The sequence below is a fragment of the Chelon labrosus genome (genome assembly GCF_963514085.1).
Source record: "Chelon labrosus genome assembly, chromosome: 18".
NCBI lineage: Eukaryota > Metazoa > Chordata > Actinopteri > Mugiliformes > Mugilidae > Chelon > Chelon labrosus.
Genome location: NC_140351.1, coordinates 24626303 through 24639581, shown reverse-complemented (window position 1 = coordinate 24639581; position 13279 = coordinate 24626303). Strand labels below are relative to the sequence as shown.

The 13279-nt window shown below is 41.4% G+C and overlaps 1 protein-coding gene across 4 annotated transcripts in view; it reads right to left on the bottom strand.

Annotated features, from left to right (window-relative positions):
- rreb1a (ras responsive element binding protein 1a) overlaps positions 1-13279 on the bottom strand; it is a 54588-nt gene that overhangs the window by 16127 nt on the left and 25182 nt on the right. Inside the window, exons 2-7 of one of the 4 annotated variants that reach the window (XM_084566149.1) lie at positions 12633-12733; positions 4044-4154; positions 3720-3966; positions 3482-3551; positions 1939-2028; positions 1677-1840 (exon numbers count right to left, since the gene is read on the bottom strand). In XM_084566149.1, coding sequence (XP_084422275.1) covers positions 1677-1840; positions 1939-2028; positions 3482-3551; positions 3720-3966; positions 4044-4149 — 677 coding nt within the window. In that variant the 5' untranslated portion in view covers positions 4150-4154; positions 12633-12733. Of the gene's footprint in view, positions 1-1676; positions 1841-1938; positions 2029-3481; positions 3552-3719; positions 3967-4043; positions 4365-12632; positions 12734-13279 lie in introns of those variants that run through there. The other 3 variants (XM_084566150.1, XM_084566148.1, XM_084566147.1) reach the window with 3 other exon arrangements.

The following is a 13279-nucleotide window of genomic DNA, read 5'->3' as shown; positions in this document are numbered from 1 at the left end:
AGGAGGAAAGTAAACAAGGAGACGAGACGACGAGGAAAGGAAACATGAAGGAAAGGTAACAAGGAGCAGAGGAAAAAGAAGCAGGAAAGGAATTTGCGTTTATTTCTTTTGTAGTTTTAGTGTCTTTGTTTTCATTTTCTCTCTTTGTAGTGAATCTGTGTCCCTGTAGTCGTTTTGTATCAATCTTACATATGCCTGTACGTGTGTCATCGTTTGTATTGTAGTACTGTCTGTCTTCTGTGTCGGTGAGCCGATGGCAATTTTCCACCTTGGTGGACAAAAAGTTCTATTCTATTCTATTCTATTCTCATTTTCATTGTTTGAGGTTAATTTGGTATTTGCTTTTCTTAGTTTCTTTTCTCTTTCGCAAAACTTAATTTACAGAAAACTGGAAAAATACAGACAAGCAGATGAGATGAGGGAAGATGAGGAAAAAGAAAAAAGTGGGAACAAGGAGGAGAGGAAGCTAAGGGGAAACAAAACCCTGATTTAGAAGAAGTCTCCTCCTCATCATCATCCTACTCTCTCTGTGATTATTGTGTGTCTATTTTGTCGTAATCTCCTTTCTGGTCATTTTGTCTCTCTGTCGTCACTTCGTTTCATTTTAAAGTCATTTTCTGAAATCCTAAAAGACCGTTTTAGTGATGCAACACATACTTCTGTTCATCTCTCAGTGGTACAAATCTGCTAAAGCAGCTGCAGAAACTATTTCATGAGAAAAAGCAACGTGATGAAGGACGAAGTGGAAACAGACTTCAGCTTCTTCTGGGTGCTGACATACTCAGACAAACTCTAAATACTACATGCATTATCCTTTTTAAATAGTCAAACAGGTAATTAAAGACCCAAACAGTTTGGCACAGATACGGAAACAGCAGCAGAAACATATAAAAGGGAAAACCTACAGCTAAGTCTCAAAACAACCTGTAACAAACAACCTGTAACCAGATAGTAAAGCTTAAATTTTGAAAATAAGAAGCTAGGCTGTTATGTGTGTGTTTTGCATCTTTTTAAAAGATAAAGAATATCAACACCAGGAAAACTGAGCACAAATAGAGGAAAGGAAAATGGCAGTGACATCTAACAGATTTGTGTGTCTGTCAGCCTACAGCCATTCCTTCCTGCCCACAGCCCTCATACCATCACCATAACCGAGAGACAGAAGACTCACAGAGACCAAACATTTGTCTGTTTGCCTCCAGTGAACTCATCAAAGGAAGCACACGTCCAAAAACTGCAGCTCAGATTATTAATCACTAAACAGCGGCACTAATAAAATTCAAACCTTTGTTTGGGTTAATGAACAACTTGTTTCAAATGTCAACAAGGTCAGACATGAATTGAGGTTAATGTTTATAACAGCACACACACGCGCACACACACACACGACGGTCCGTTGGGTATGATGGTGGAGGCTGGACGTCGCTGATAAATGACTGGGCGTTGTTTTGTGTGTGTGTGCGTGTGTGTGTGTCATCTTCCTACTTCCTGTCCACCACACAAACACAAACACACAGGGCCAGTTTGGATTTGTCCTCCCATCATGGTTGACTGGGTACTGGGTTAAATGCTAACTTCCTTAGCCCGAAGTCAGACCATGAGTGTGTGCAGTTAACCATCTGGACTGGACGGCAGGTAGCAGGACAGTGCGCATGCCTGTGTGTGTTTTTAAGCACCTGTGCATGTTGCCGTTGGTAGTGAAGGTCTGGCCACAGACGCTGCACTTGTAGGGCCTCTCCCCGCTGTGGACCAGCATGTGTCTGTCGAGCGACGAGGCCGAGCTCAAGCACTTCCCGCAGATGCTGCAGGAGTGATCTGTGGCTCCGGTGTCGGCGTTGTGCTGCACAGAAAAGGAAACCCGTCAGGTCAGAAACAATACTTCACATACACTTATTATTATTGTTGTTATTACTACATCACATGGTGGTAAGGAGTCACCTGTCTGATGTGCATGGTCAGCTGGTGTTGTGTTAGACAGTTTTTGTCACACAGTGGACAGATATAAGCTGAACTGTCGTCTTTGGTGTCCTTGAATAAAGAAAAAACACAGAGATAAATGTCAATATAGTGCAAACAATAAGACACAATTAATGCACAGCACTTTGTGTAATACAACAGATTGCAACCAGCCACTGTGAAGCGCTCTTCATGTTCATTTTCTAATCACATCAATGCTAGTTTCTTCCTGTGTCTGTGCCCTTGAGCCAGGCGTTATCATGTAAAGCGTGGACCTAACACGTATGTCCCTATGTGTTTAGCTCAACATGTTTGACCTGATATCAGCAGATAGATCACCTCTGGCTGCAAAACAACCTGCAGACATGCACTTTGTGGGGACCTGTGTTAATATCATGCATTACAAGGATCCAGAACCCTAATACCAACCAAAGAAGATCTGTCCCAAAGTGAGAACCAGTCACCATGTCCTCATAAGACAGGACTGTCCTCACTATGGAGCTTTAAAGCATCAGGCCTGCTTCTTCTGATCGCCGTGTGAGGAAATGTTGGGAAAACAATCTCTCCAAATTACTGCACACACACCCTCCTCTCAAACAGAGGCAGCACTTCCCTTTTCCTGTTTAAGTCACAGGAAGTGATGACGCGACATGGAATGCCCTAGTGCATGATGGGAGAGGACAAATGTACCACAGAGAGATGAGGACACAAGGAGAGGAGATTAAATGACAGCAGGGGAGGAAACAAGGACAGGAGAAGAGGATGGGGAGACAAGGTGAGACGTCCAGAGACATTAAGACAAGGAGGAAAGGAAATGAGGAGATGAGACAGGGAGGAAACAAGGATGGGGAGAAGACAAGGGGATACCATCAGATCAAAGGAGAAAAGGAAAGGATACAAGGAGGGGAGACGAGTTTGAGAGGAGACAATGAGAGGAGAGGAGAGCTGTTGAGAGACATTAGGACAAGAGTCTTAATGTCTCTTGTCTTCAAGAGGACACAAGAAGCGGAGACAACGCGAGAAATCGAGAGACATTAAGATGAGACAAGGAAAGTGGAAGATGTGGGGAAGAGACAAGGAGGAAACATGAGGAGAAGAAGGAGAAGAGAGGAGGATAAGAGGAGGTAATGAGAGGAGACGAAGAGAGATGTTGAGAGACAACAACAGAAAACGAGGAGATATATGGAGCAGAGGAGAAGAAAGGAAAAAGAAGAAGGCAAGAATGTTGAGAGAGAAAAAAAAAAGAGGTGAGACAAGGAGAAGAGAGGTCAAAAACAGGAGAGGAGATATGCAGTGAGGATAAGGAGAGATGATGAGACATGGAGGAGATATAGAGAGAGGAGATGAGAGCGGAACAAGTAGGAGTTGAGAGAAGGGAGGATGAGAAGAGGAGAGAGTAAACAAGGTGATACGTGGAGAGATGATGAGAAAAGGGGAGGAGACAAAGGCTGCACTTCCTGCTTTCGATGCAACAAAGATGTTGGCTGAGTAAACACAGTGTGGTCAAAGTGTGCGCGTTGTGTACCTGGATGCGTCGTGCGTTGCGACTGGGTGGGGCTCGCATGGCGGCTGTTAGCGACTTGCTGGGTGAAGGGCTTCAATCAGAGAAGAAGAAAGAATCTAAGTTACTCCTAACGTGTGTCTCAAGTGCTGCTGCTTCTTTATTTTAGTATATATGTAATTAGATCTGTGTATAGACTATTAATTAAACGAAGTATTAAAACAACAATATGATCCTTTAAGAAAATATTGCGTGTTTTCACCTTGGGGAGGGGTCGGCGGAGGAGTTGGCTGAGGTAACTCCACTTCCTCCTTCTCCATCTCCTCCATTAATGGTCCCTGCTGACATCACAGCTGACATCATGGCGTTGATGGAGGAGAGGTCTTCTCCTCCTCCTCCTCCTCCTCCTTCTCCTCCCATGATTCCTCCTCCACCACGGTCTCCATTCTGTAGCTTCTCTCCTCCGTTCGCTGCCTCCTTCCCTCCCTCCATCACTCCGTTTACCGCTCCTGAAAGAGGGAGTGTTTGTAATTACTTTTTCCTTATGCCAAAATTCTTCAATTTACGAATAAAGTTTGGTGTGTACCTTTGAGGTTATTGTGGCTTTTCTCCTCCTTTAGCTCCGCCTCCTCCTCATTTATCTCAGTGTTGGCTCCTCCCTCTTCTTGTAGCTCCTCTGTGGAGTTTTCCATGACTGCTGAAATACGGACACACAAACTATCAGATATGCACACAAACAGGGAGATGGCTAATATCTCCACCCCTTTCATTCTGAATGAACCGAACTCCTTTTTGTGATTTCCCAGTCAGCAATAAAGCGAATATATATACACAAGAGCTTAAACATTTCATCATTTTGCATGACTAACAGCAACTTTGACATACAAACATTTCACGTCACAAGACTAAATAAATCTCAGTTTACAACCCTGTACAGTGAATGTGGTGAAAATATTAAAAGGGCACATTAAAGTTGCACCAAACACTGTAAAGATTGATTCTTAAGAGGTCTTAACTTTCTCGTGTCAAGTGAGGACACATTAAACGAGCAGATTTTTAGTGGAGGCTGGTGTGTAAAGGTTGAAGGCTGACTGAGATTAGAATAGCACAGGCAGTGTTGGCTTTCCCAGGCTGCATCCAACTAGAGTATCCGGTTTCACACATTAAAATGCATGATTTTTCTAAAGAGCTGCAGAAGTGCATTTATATTTTATATAGGTTTAGATAGAAAAAAGAACTAAGGCACAAACTTGGAATAAAAAGTGAGCAGGATGTAGTTTGGTGACAGAATTAAACTTAAAATCGAGATGAATTCAGTGTTTTCTTATAGTTAATGTTTCCACAGCCTCTTTGTGTTTCTGATTTATTTGCTCAGCAGAAACGTAGATAAAGATGAGAAGTGAGACAGCAGAGGACGACCTTCAATCTATAAGCGAACGAGAGCTGCTTTGGCTCAGCGCCGAGTGGACCAGAGGGGACGAAACGTTGGGTTTACAGTCCTCACACCTGTTTCTATCAGGGCCGCGAGACGCGTGAGGGAGAGATGGAGGGTGAAGAGAAGGAAAGAGGACGGAGGAGAGAAGGAGCTTTTCTCAGAAAGGAGAAGAGAGGAGAAGACGAGAGGTAATTACGGCTTCCTGTTCGGCAGCCCCCACAGGAAGACGCTCTCCAGAGCCAGCCACTTCCTCCTCCAGCTCGGCTCAGAAAAGAGGCTCTGTGTGTGTGTGTGTGTGTGTGTGTGTGTGTGTGTGTGTGTGTGTGTGTGTGTGTTTAACATTCCTTGTTCAAAGGAAACCCAAGAGGGAATGAAGGAAAACCAGCCTTCCTTTGCCTTAAACTGATGAAAACATGAATGGAGTTTGGTGCAGAAAAAAAGTGAAAGTAACTAAAGTGTATGTAAGTGTGGGAATCACATTACTACTAGAAGGGCTGAGAACAAGATGAAAGGCAAAATTAAAGAAAAGAGAAAGGATGAGTGGAGCAAGTGACAACTGGCAGAGAGCATATTATGTTTTGTTTCCAATGACCTCTGAGTGTATCACTCCTCTTACATGACAAAATGTTACATGGCTGTGGCAGGTGCACACACACACACGCTCTGTCACACGCACTCGGACACTCCGATTGGCCAATGGAGTGCTCGGGCAGCACTTTTTACAGTCTACAGAAACGAACAGCAACAGATGGCTGCAAGAGGAGGAGGATGGAAGAAGTGGTGGAAGGATGGAGAAGAAGGAAAGAAGGGAGATGGATGGATGAAGAAAAGAAGAAAGAAAAATGGGACAATTCCTGCACTGAACTCTCAAAAACAGAAATATGGCGCTGTTTCGTGCATGTATGAACACATGCTGTTTCTAAGAATTATTGCTGTGTTTGTTTTTCCTTTTGTCACACTGATATTGGAACCTGTATCAAGCAGACAGTGAAGTCCATGTCTGTGTGTCACAGCTGATGTTACTACATCTGTTGCCAGCCATCATTCACACACACGCACACACACACACACACACACACACACGCACGCACGCACACACACACACACACACACACTCCGCGCTGACATCCCAACATTCTTGCACATCCATGCAAAAGCAGAAAAAAGGTCACTGAATGGGAGCCACAGAGTAAATGGACATATCTGGGTTCATGTGTGTGTCTTTGCGAGGGCATTTTAGGACAGAGTTTGAAGGTTAAAGGTGTTTTCACATCACAGCTGGTCGGTGCAACATTTACCACTCTGTTTTGTGTTGTACTAACAGGTATAGGCTCCTGTGTCAATTTGACGCCATAGCTACGGCGACAGCGCAGAACATACACAAACCCTGTGCAGACCCTAGCGTCGTAGCTGATGTGCACCTCCATTTAATTAATTTAACTACGCGCTGCGGCGGTGCAGAACGCAAGAGCTGTGATTGGTCCGTTTGGTAGTAGTGTACTTCCGCTTTAGTATTTCAGGCTGCTTCTCCATCTCCACAATTTTCAAATTGATTGTTTTGGATCAATAATGATGGAACACATTGAAGAAAGGTTAACTGAGGAGGTTCGGAGATTCAAACATTTGTATGTCTCGTCTTCTGCTAAATTTCGGCAAAAGTTTCATCTATTGTTGAAAGTGAAGCAGGAAGTAGACGCAAAGATTTACCTGACTGGCAAAAGACACAGCGCCGACTAGTGTTTGGGTGGTGTTTTTACAGAGCGAACCAGACTGAGGAGTGCAATGCTAATGTTGCTAGCAATAGCTCACAGAGCAATTTTATAGCAAACCTGGTAGCTGCAAGTGAATTTTTTTTTGTATTTGTGTGTGCATTTCAAGTCACCTGTTTTAATGTGCATTTCAAATTATTGCTTAAAAACTTGAAGAAAAAAATTACTCTCACGCAATAACTTTTTGGGGGTCCATATAGAATTTCGTTCAGTACAAGGCTCCATTTGTCATTACATGTGTTATCCTGTGTTTTTTCATGCTTCAAACAAGTCCTAAAATATTGTAAAAAGGGCTGAGATGGAACAGGCCTACCAAATCGAAATGAGATAACAGAATAAAATTTGTTCTTTTTCTTTTTAAAACAGCTGCTTCTTATTTAAATCCACATTTTTATATGACCTTTGTATGTTTTGTATATTTTCTATTGTTCTTATTCCTGTGTGAGCCTACGTGGGAATCACGGAATCTATTCACACCTGTTTGTGTCATTATAGTTTGTGAGACATTTTGGCAAACTGCATTGACCTCAGCAGCGTATCCTGACTTAACCTCAGCTGAATACACAATCTCTGTCCCAATAAACAAAAGCCATCACAGTGTAGCTGGCAAACTAATCAGTTGATTTCTCACCACACTTTGCAAAAATAAAATTGAGACTTAGTTCCGTTTTTCATTTAATTTGGCCTTTAGATCACACCGAGTTCAGTGATTTCCCAACACATACCACCTACTGTGTGGCACCTGTGTGAAGATGTAACCTAGTGACAGACAGCCATTACAGTTGAGGAGGATGAATGGTGGGGGCTGGATGGATGATGAAGAGATGTACGGATGTGTGGGACAGCAAGAAAGTTGTAGAGGGGGAGGTGAAGGAAAGTTTCCCGTCACCTAAACCTCATAAATCCTCTCCATCCCTGCCTCTTTTCATCTGCCGAGACAGCTGAGACATAAAATCTGAAGAGCAGGAGCTGCTGCAGATTTCTGTGATTCCACTACAAACGAAAGTCAACATGAGCTTCTGAATCGTAGATGAATTCTTTACTCATAACCTTAAATTTATCTCAATATAATTTCATTTGGCTTTTATCGGCCAAAATCTTCTGAAATAAGCACGTTTTAACTTGTGTTAGTAGCTGGGGATGCTAACAATCTTTAGAAGCTCTAGCACTGTTGTGTATTAAAACGAGCAAGTGAGCGTAAAAGTTACATCTGTAGTTAGCATTGGAAAAATAACTTATCTCTATGATTTTTTACTAACTAGCTGAAATTTCACTAAAACAATTAAAAGAACAAACCAATATTTTAACTCAGAATAGTGACCTCTGTGGTGCAAGCAGGTCTAAAAGCTAATAAACTAACAAATTAGAAGATGTTTCTGTTAAGCTAAATGGCATTAGTTGCTAGCTAGTTGGTATCCTTCTACAGTGTAAGCCTAGCATTAACAGTTAGCATAGCTATCATCAGAAGCTACCTACAACATACATTCACTACTTCCTGCATTTTATTTATTTTTGCTTTTTTTTTGTTTTTGTCATTGAGTCTCTCATATACAAACATTTAATTCCTTCCAGACTTAATAACTTAACACTCCAAGATGAAGATGGTTCATTTTTGTTGAGCTAATTGACATTAGCTGCTAGCTTGCCAAGCGTTTTCCATTATGCTACTCAGTGCATTTATTTTTGCTTGTTCTACCAAACACGCCACAAACTGTGTGCTGCTACACTAACAACTGAAAGCTAAGGACCGTTAGCAACCTGAGCAAGCATCATTTATAGCCCCATGAAGACAGCGAGCCAGAGGCAAACTGACAAAACCAACACCTGTGGTAGAAAGCAAACAGCCCCTCAGCACTCACCCTCAGCCCTCTCCTCTTTCTGCTGATATTGCCTCTTCTGTTTTTTTTTTTTTTTGTTTAAAACTTCTTCATTTATATTTATATCATTCTCTTTTTGTGAGATGGGCTATTTCTATCTGCAGGTGTCAGCTAACAGTCTGTGCTTGGCAGTAGAGGGTTGGAGGGATGTATGGGGAGATAGAGAGAGAGAATGGGGGGAGGACAGGATCCAGTCACCATATGTTGGCTAATTATTACCTCCTCCTAATTGGCTATGTCTTCATCTACACGTTTATCGCTTTTTACCTCATTCAAAATGATGCAATGCTCAGAAAAAACAATAAATACAAACAGGAACTATAGATACTAGGATTTGAGGCCAATCATGCAAGCTAATTATAAAATGGTGATAATTTTATATTTAAATTACCACATTTGCCATCAGTCAACAAAACAATACGCTATTTTAGCTATTTTTCAATCATAAACAACACAACACAAATGCATATTTTTAATATTTAACTGTTCTCCATGAGTAGTGCCCTCTTGTGGTATTTACAGCCTCTTTGTTGTGTGTTGCTCAAGGACACTTTGTTCAAGGGATCGAACCATTAACCCTCCGGTTTGTGAAAAACCTGCTCAGTCTGCTGAGCTACAGCCACCCTTTATTATTTGTGCTGTGTATAAACAAGTGTTATGCCAACAGAAAACACAGACAATGGAGATGACTGGTCTGAAACTATTTAAGACCAATATTAGCTCAGCAATGTCAGCATAATGTTTATGCCACTGTTGGGTTAGCAATCTGCACCTAAATGACATGATTTACACCGACCAAGCTAACAATGTACCATCACCAAGAAGTACTGATGCTAGCATCTGAAGCTAATTAGACTACATTGGCTATCTTTGCTCCACTGGAGGATTACTGTTGCTAGCAGCTGAAGCTAATTAGCTTTACACAGCTGAATCAACTTAGCAGCAGCCCTTTCATTCAATTATTACTTATGCCAAAATGGCAGCCTAAAGTTCATCAGTTTTAGAACAGATTTTTTAAGTAAATATAAACACTGTAAAGCCCCAAATGTCTATATGACAAGTGTACATCACCAATAGGGTGTGGACAAGTAATTTCAGAGCAGAGCAGAATTCAACAAGTGGAGCATGGAGCAAACAACAGCAGCAGTGGATAGTTAATAATGCTAGCACTAAATCTAATGGAGTTAGCAATGTAAAGCAGGGATGGTTGACACTGTGTTGTAGTTGGCCACACGCTTTTAAAGAATACCTTAGTTTGATTCAAGCCCAGTTTGTGGTAACAACTTCTGACAAGCGACTGGGAAAAATGACGCTGGCGTTTTGGTGACACGCATGAGAAACTGAAAGAATCTCTCTCTCTTTCTGTTTCTGTCTTTCAACCACAACAGGAAGCTCACACTCACGAGAGTCACAAGAGAGCGCTTTGCTGCTTCCCCATGTGCGAGTGCTCGGAGAGAGAGAGATTGATGGGCCTCCCCTCCGAAACCACCATCTAACACTCAGCTGCCATTACCCATCCTCCACTGCTCCTCCACTCCTGACGTCCCTCCTTCCTTGCAGCAGTACTTTGCCCAAACTTGTTAACACACTCTTATGAAACTGAGCAGTGAATATCCAAGTGTTTCTTGACGCTGCATGGCGCAAATATGTTGATTGGCAACTGCCTAATATGAATTCATTAAGCTAAGAGTTAGGGCGCTCCTGATATTTTGAAATGCATAATTTTCATTAGGGTACCTAAAGAAAGAGGCCTCACAAAACAGAAGGATGTCCACATACTTTTGGTCATACAGCACATCATACTTTGATCTCTTCATCTCTTAAGTTAGACATTTTTAAAAATGACATTTACGCTCTGTGATGGGTATTCGCATACTTTTGGAAACATTTCCTCTCCATCATTTGACTTATGGTTCAGATTTGTTTCAAACCTCTGCTCATCATCCTCCTCCCTTCTTTCTCTCTTGCATCATCTTGTCTTTCAGGCTCTTTGTGTGTGTTTTCAGCCCTGCAGCTCAGTTACACATTGACCACTCTGTGTCTGTGAGTGTGTGTGTGTTTGTGGTACAGCCGAGTGGAGTTTAGACTCGCCGTGATAAAGTGTTGAGATAGCATCGACGGTGTGTCAGCTCCACTGTACGGCATACCAGAGCCAGGAGGCAGAGCGGGGGAGGGGAGCATCTCAGCCAACCACTGAGCAGGCCGACTGTGGAAAAAGTCTGCCAGCTTTCAGCCAATCAGCACGCAGATTCCTCGACTCTCCAAAACACACACACACATTCATCCACTCAGCGTGTACCGCCTCATCTTTTCCTTCCTCACCACACACCTTAAACACACGTTAGCCAACAATCAAGATCTTTTTCATATATGAAAGACTTTTGTATTCATATAGTATTTTTGATTTATTATTATACCTTTTCCTCAAATACTGATTTGCGTATTGCATCATTCTGCAACCTGCCTATGATGCCACTTATATTAAATCATTAGAGCAGCTAACTCAGGTGTAATAGGACTAATGTTGTGCTCCTATGCTCTGGTTTACATTCATTACCATTTTGTCATGTAACATCATCAGCTATATCTTGTATTTGTATCATCATCAGATTCCACATGTACGCTTTAGTCAGATGTGTGTATCTATGACAGATGTATGTTTATCTGGTTCCTCCTGCTGCTCTCTTCTCTCTTTTCTGTCTCTATCCGGCCAGCCTTAGGCAGATAGATCCCTCCATATGAGTTGGTTAGAAAACCATTTTATCAGCTTTATTCTAGTCCATTTCACTGTATTTATAACGTATATATATTTATAATTTTTTTTATTTGGTTTTGTTCTGCTATTAAAGCCAAAAATTAGACCTTTAATTGTATTTAATTAAAAAAAATATGTATTTTTACATTATTGTTGTTCATTATTAGTCAATTGATTTAAGATTATTCCTTTTTAAATTACTATTAAAAATACTTATTTTACATATTCTTTCCCTCTTTAATTTTAAAAATATATTTGTACAGAGTTGGCATAGATTGTGTCTAAATCTTTATATTCAAAAAAATATATTGGAAAAATTTAGAAAAATACAGTTTTGTTTATGTAGGTAAAAACGTGGTAAATCATTATTGTAGTATTTAAAAATGATATGTTCTGTAGTTATTAGGTTATTTTAAAATATGTTTATGAATAACAAAAAATTTTACATTTTCTCTGTACTTCTTTGTAGAAAAATTTATTTTTCATCAGATGTTTCTTCGTTACGCAGTACTTATCTTATTTTCAATGTATACAGTTTTAATATTGAACTTTAATGATAGAGTGATGTATGAAAAACATACGTCGTTTCCATTTACTGCAAAATCAAGTACCCATCCGAATGTCAACTCAACTCCAAAAAAAAAAAAAAAACACGAGCAAAGTTTGCAAAATATTCCAAATGTGTTCCAAAAGTTACACAACTGTGAAACGATACCCGAAAGCTAAAACTGTATTCATGCAAATTGGACACGAGCTAACACAGAAAATCCTCCAGTATATTTTAAACTAATTTAATACATGGAAATGGAATCCTCCGCGGAAATGTGCAAATTTAAATCCCTTTAAGTAATATATGGTGGAGCTGAATCACTTCTCAATATCACTGCAGCAGTAAATGCAAAAGGCATAAAAACACGTCAAACAGAAAACCAAATGCCATGCAAGCTGAAGCAGAAGTGGCTGAAACAAAGATGGTGGACTGGTATGTGGAAGCTTCAGAGAGGATTTTCAGAAAATAGACATAGCCTCTGTTAACAGCCACGTCGATGAAACAGACAAGATGGCTGTAAGGAAACTGCAGACATTCTCATCAACCAAGCCCCATTCATTTTCTGATGAAAATAAAAGATGGGAAGCTGACAGCCGGTCACATGACAAAGAGGCGGAGCGAGAAAGCGGCAGGTGATGCAGCGTTTCACAGGTGTGCTTCGGACTTTTGTACGAGCGGATGGAAGACGGCGGAAATGTTCAAGAAATAATGAACAGGAGGGAAGAGGAAGTAAAGATGGGGTCAAAAGACGGTGATGGAAGGGATGAATGGAGGGATGAACATATTTACCCGTCCTTTTCGTAAAGCAACGTTCGCTTGCTCGTTCGCTCGAGTCTTGGGGCGGGAGGGGGCGGGGTTTGTTGTGTGTGTGTCTGCAACCACTGCTCACACTGCAGGGGGGAGAACACAGAGAGACCATCAGTGACACACACACGTTTACACAACATACAAACACATCACAAAACACGGTTAACACAACAAAGCACACTCGCTGTCAACTTTTACATGGATACGAGCATCCAAACATCACATGCAGGATGTCCATGTAAACACATTAAATGAGACACAGAGCACGCACAATATGCAGCGAAGGAACATCGTTTATTCACAAAATAAAGTAAAAAGCTGCGTTTCATGGTGCAGCTACAGTTTAACTTGACTGAGTTTCTTTCAACACACACACACACCTTCAGGCCCAAGATTACACAAAAACCCAGTCTGAAAGTACAGAGGTCAACGTGCAGCGCCTGTTTTCTGCTGCTACTTATGTGCTGATACAATCACCGCCGATAGATAACGCAAACTGAACTGCAGCGACGCCATGCCGGGACACAGAGGCACGGTGCATCATGGGTAACACAGAGAGACCTGGTATCTGCTGTGCGTAGGGCAACGTCGGATAGCATCTCTCCTCGCTGCATGACATTTGACATAAA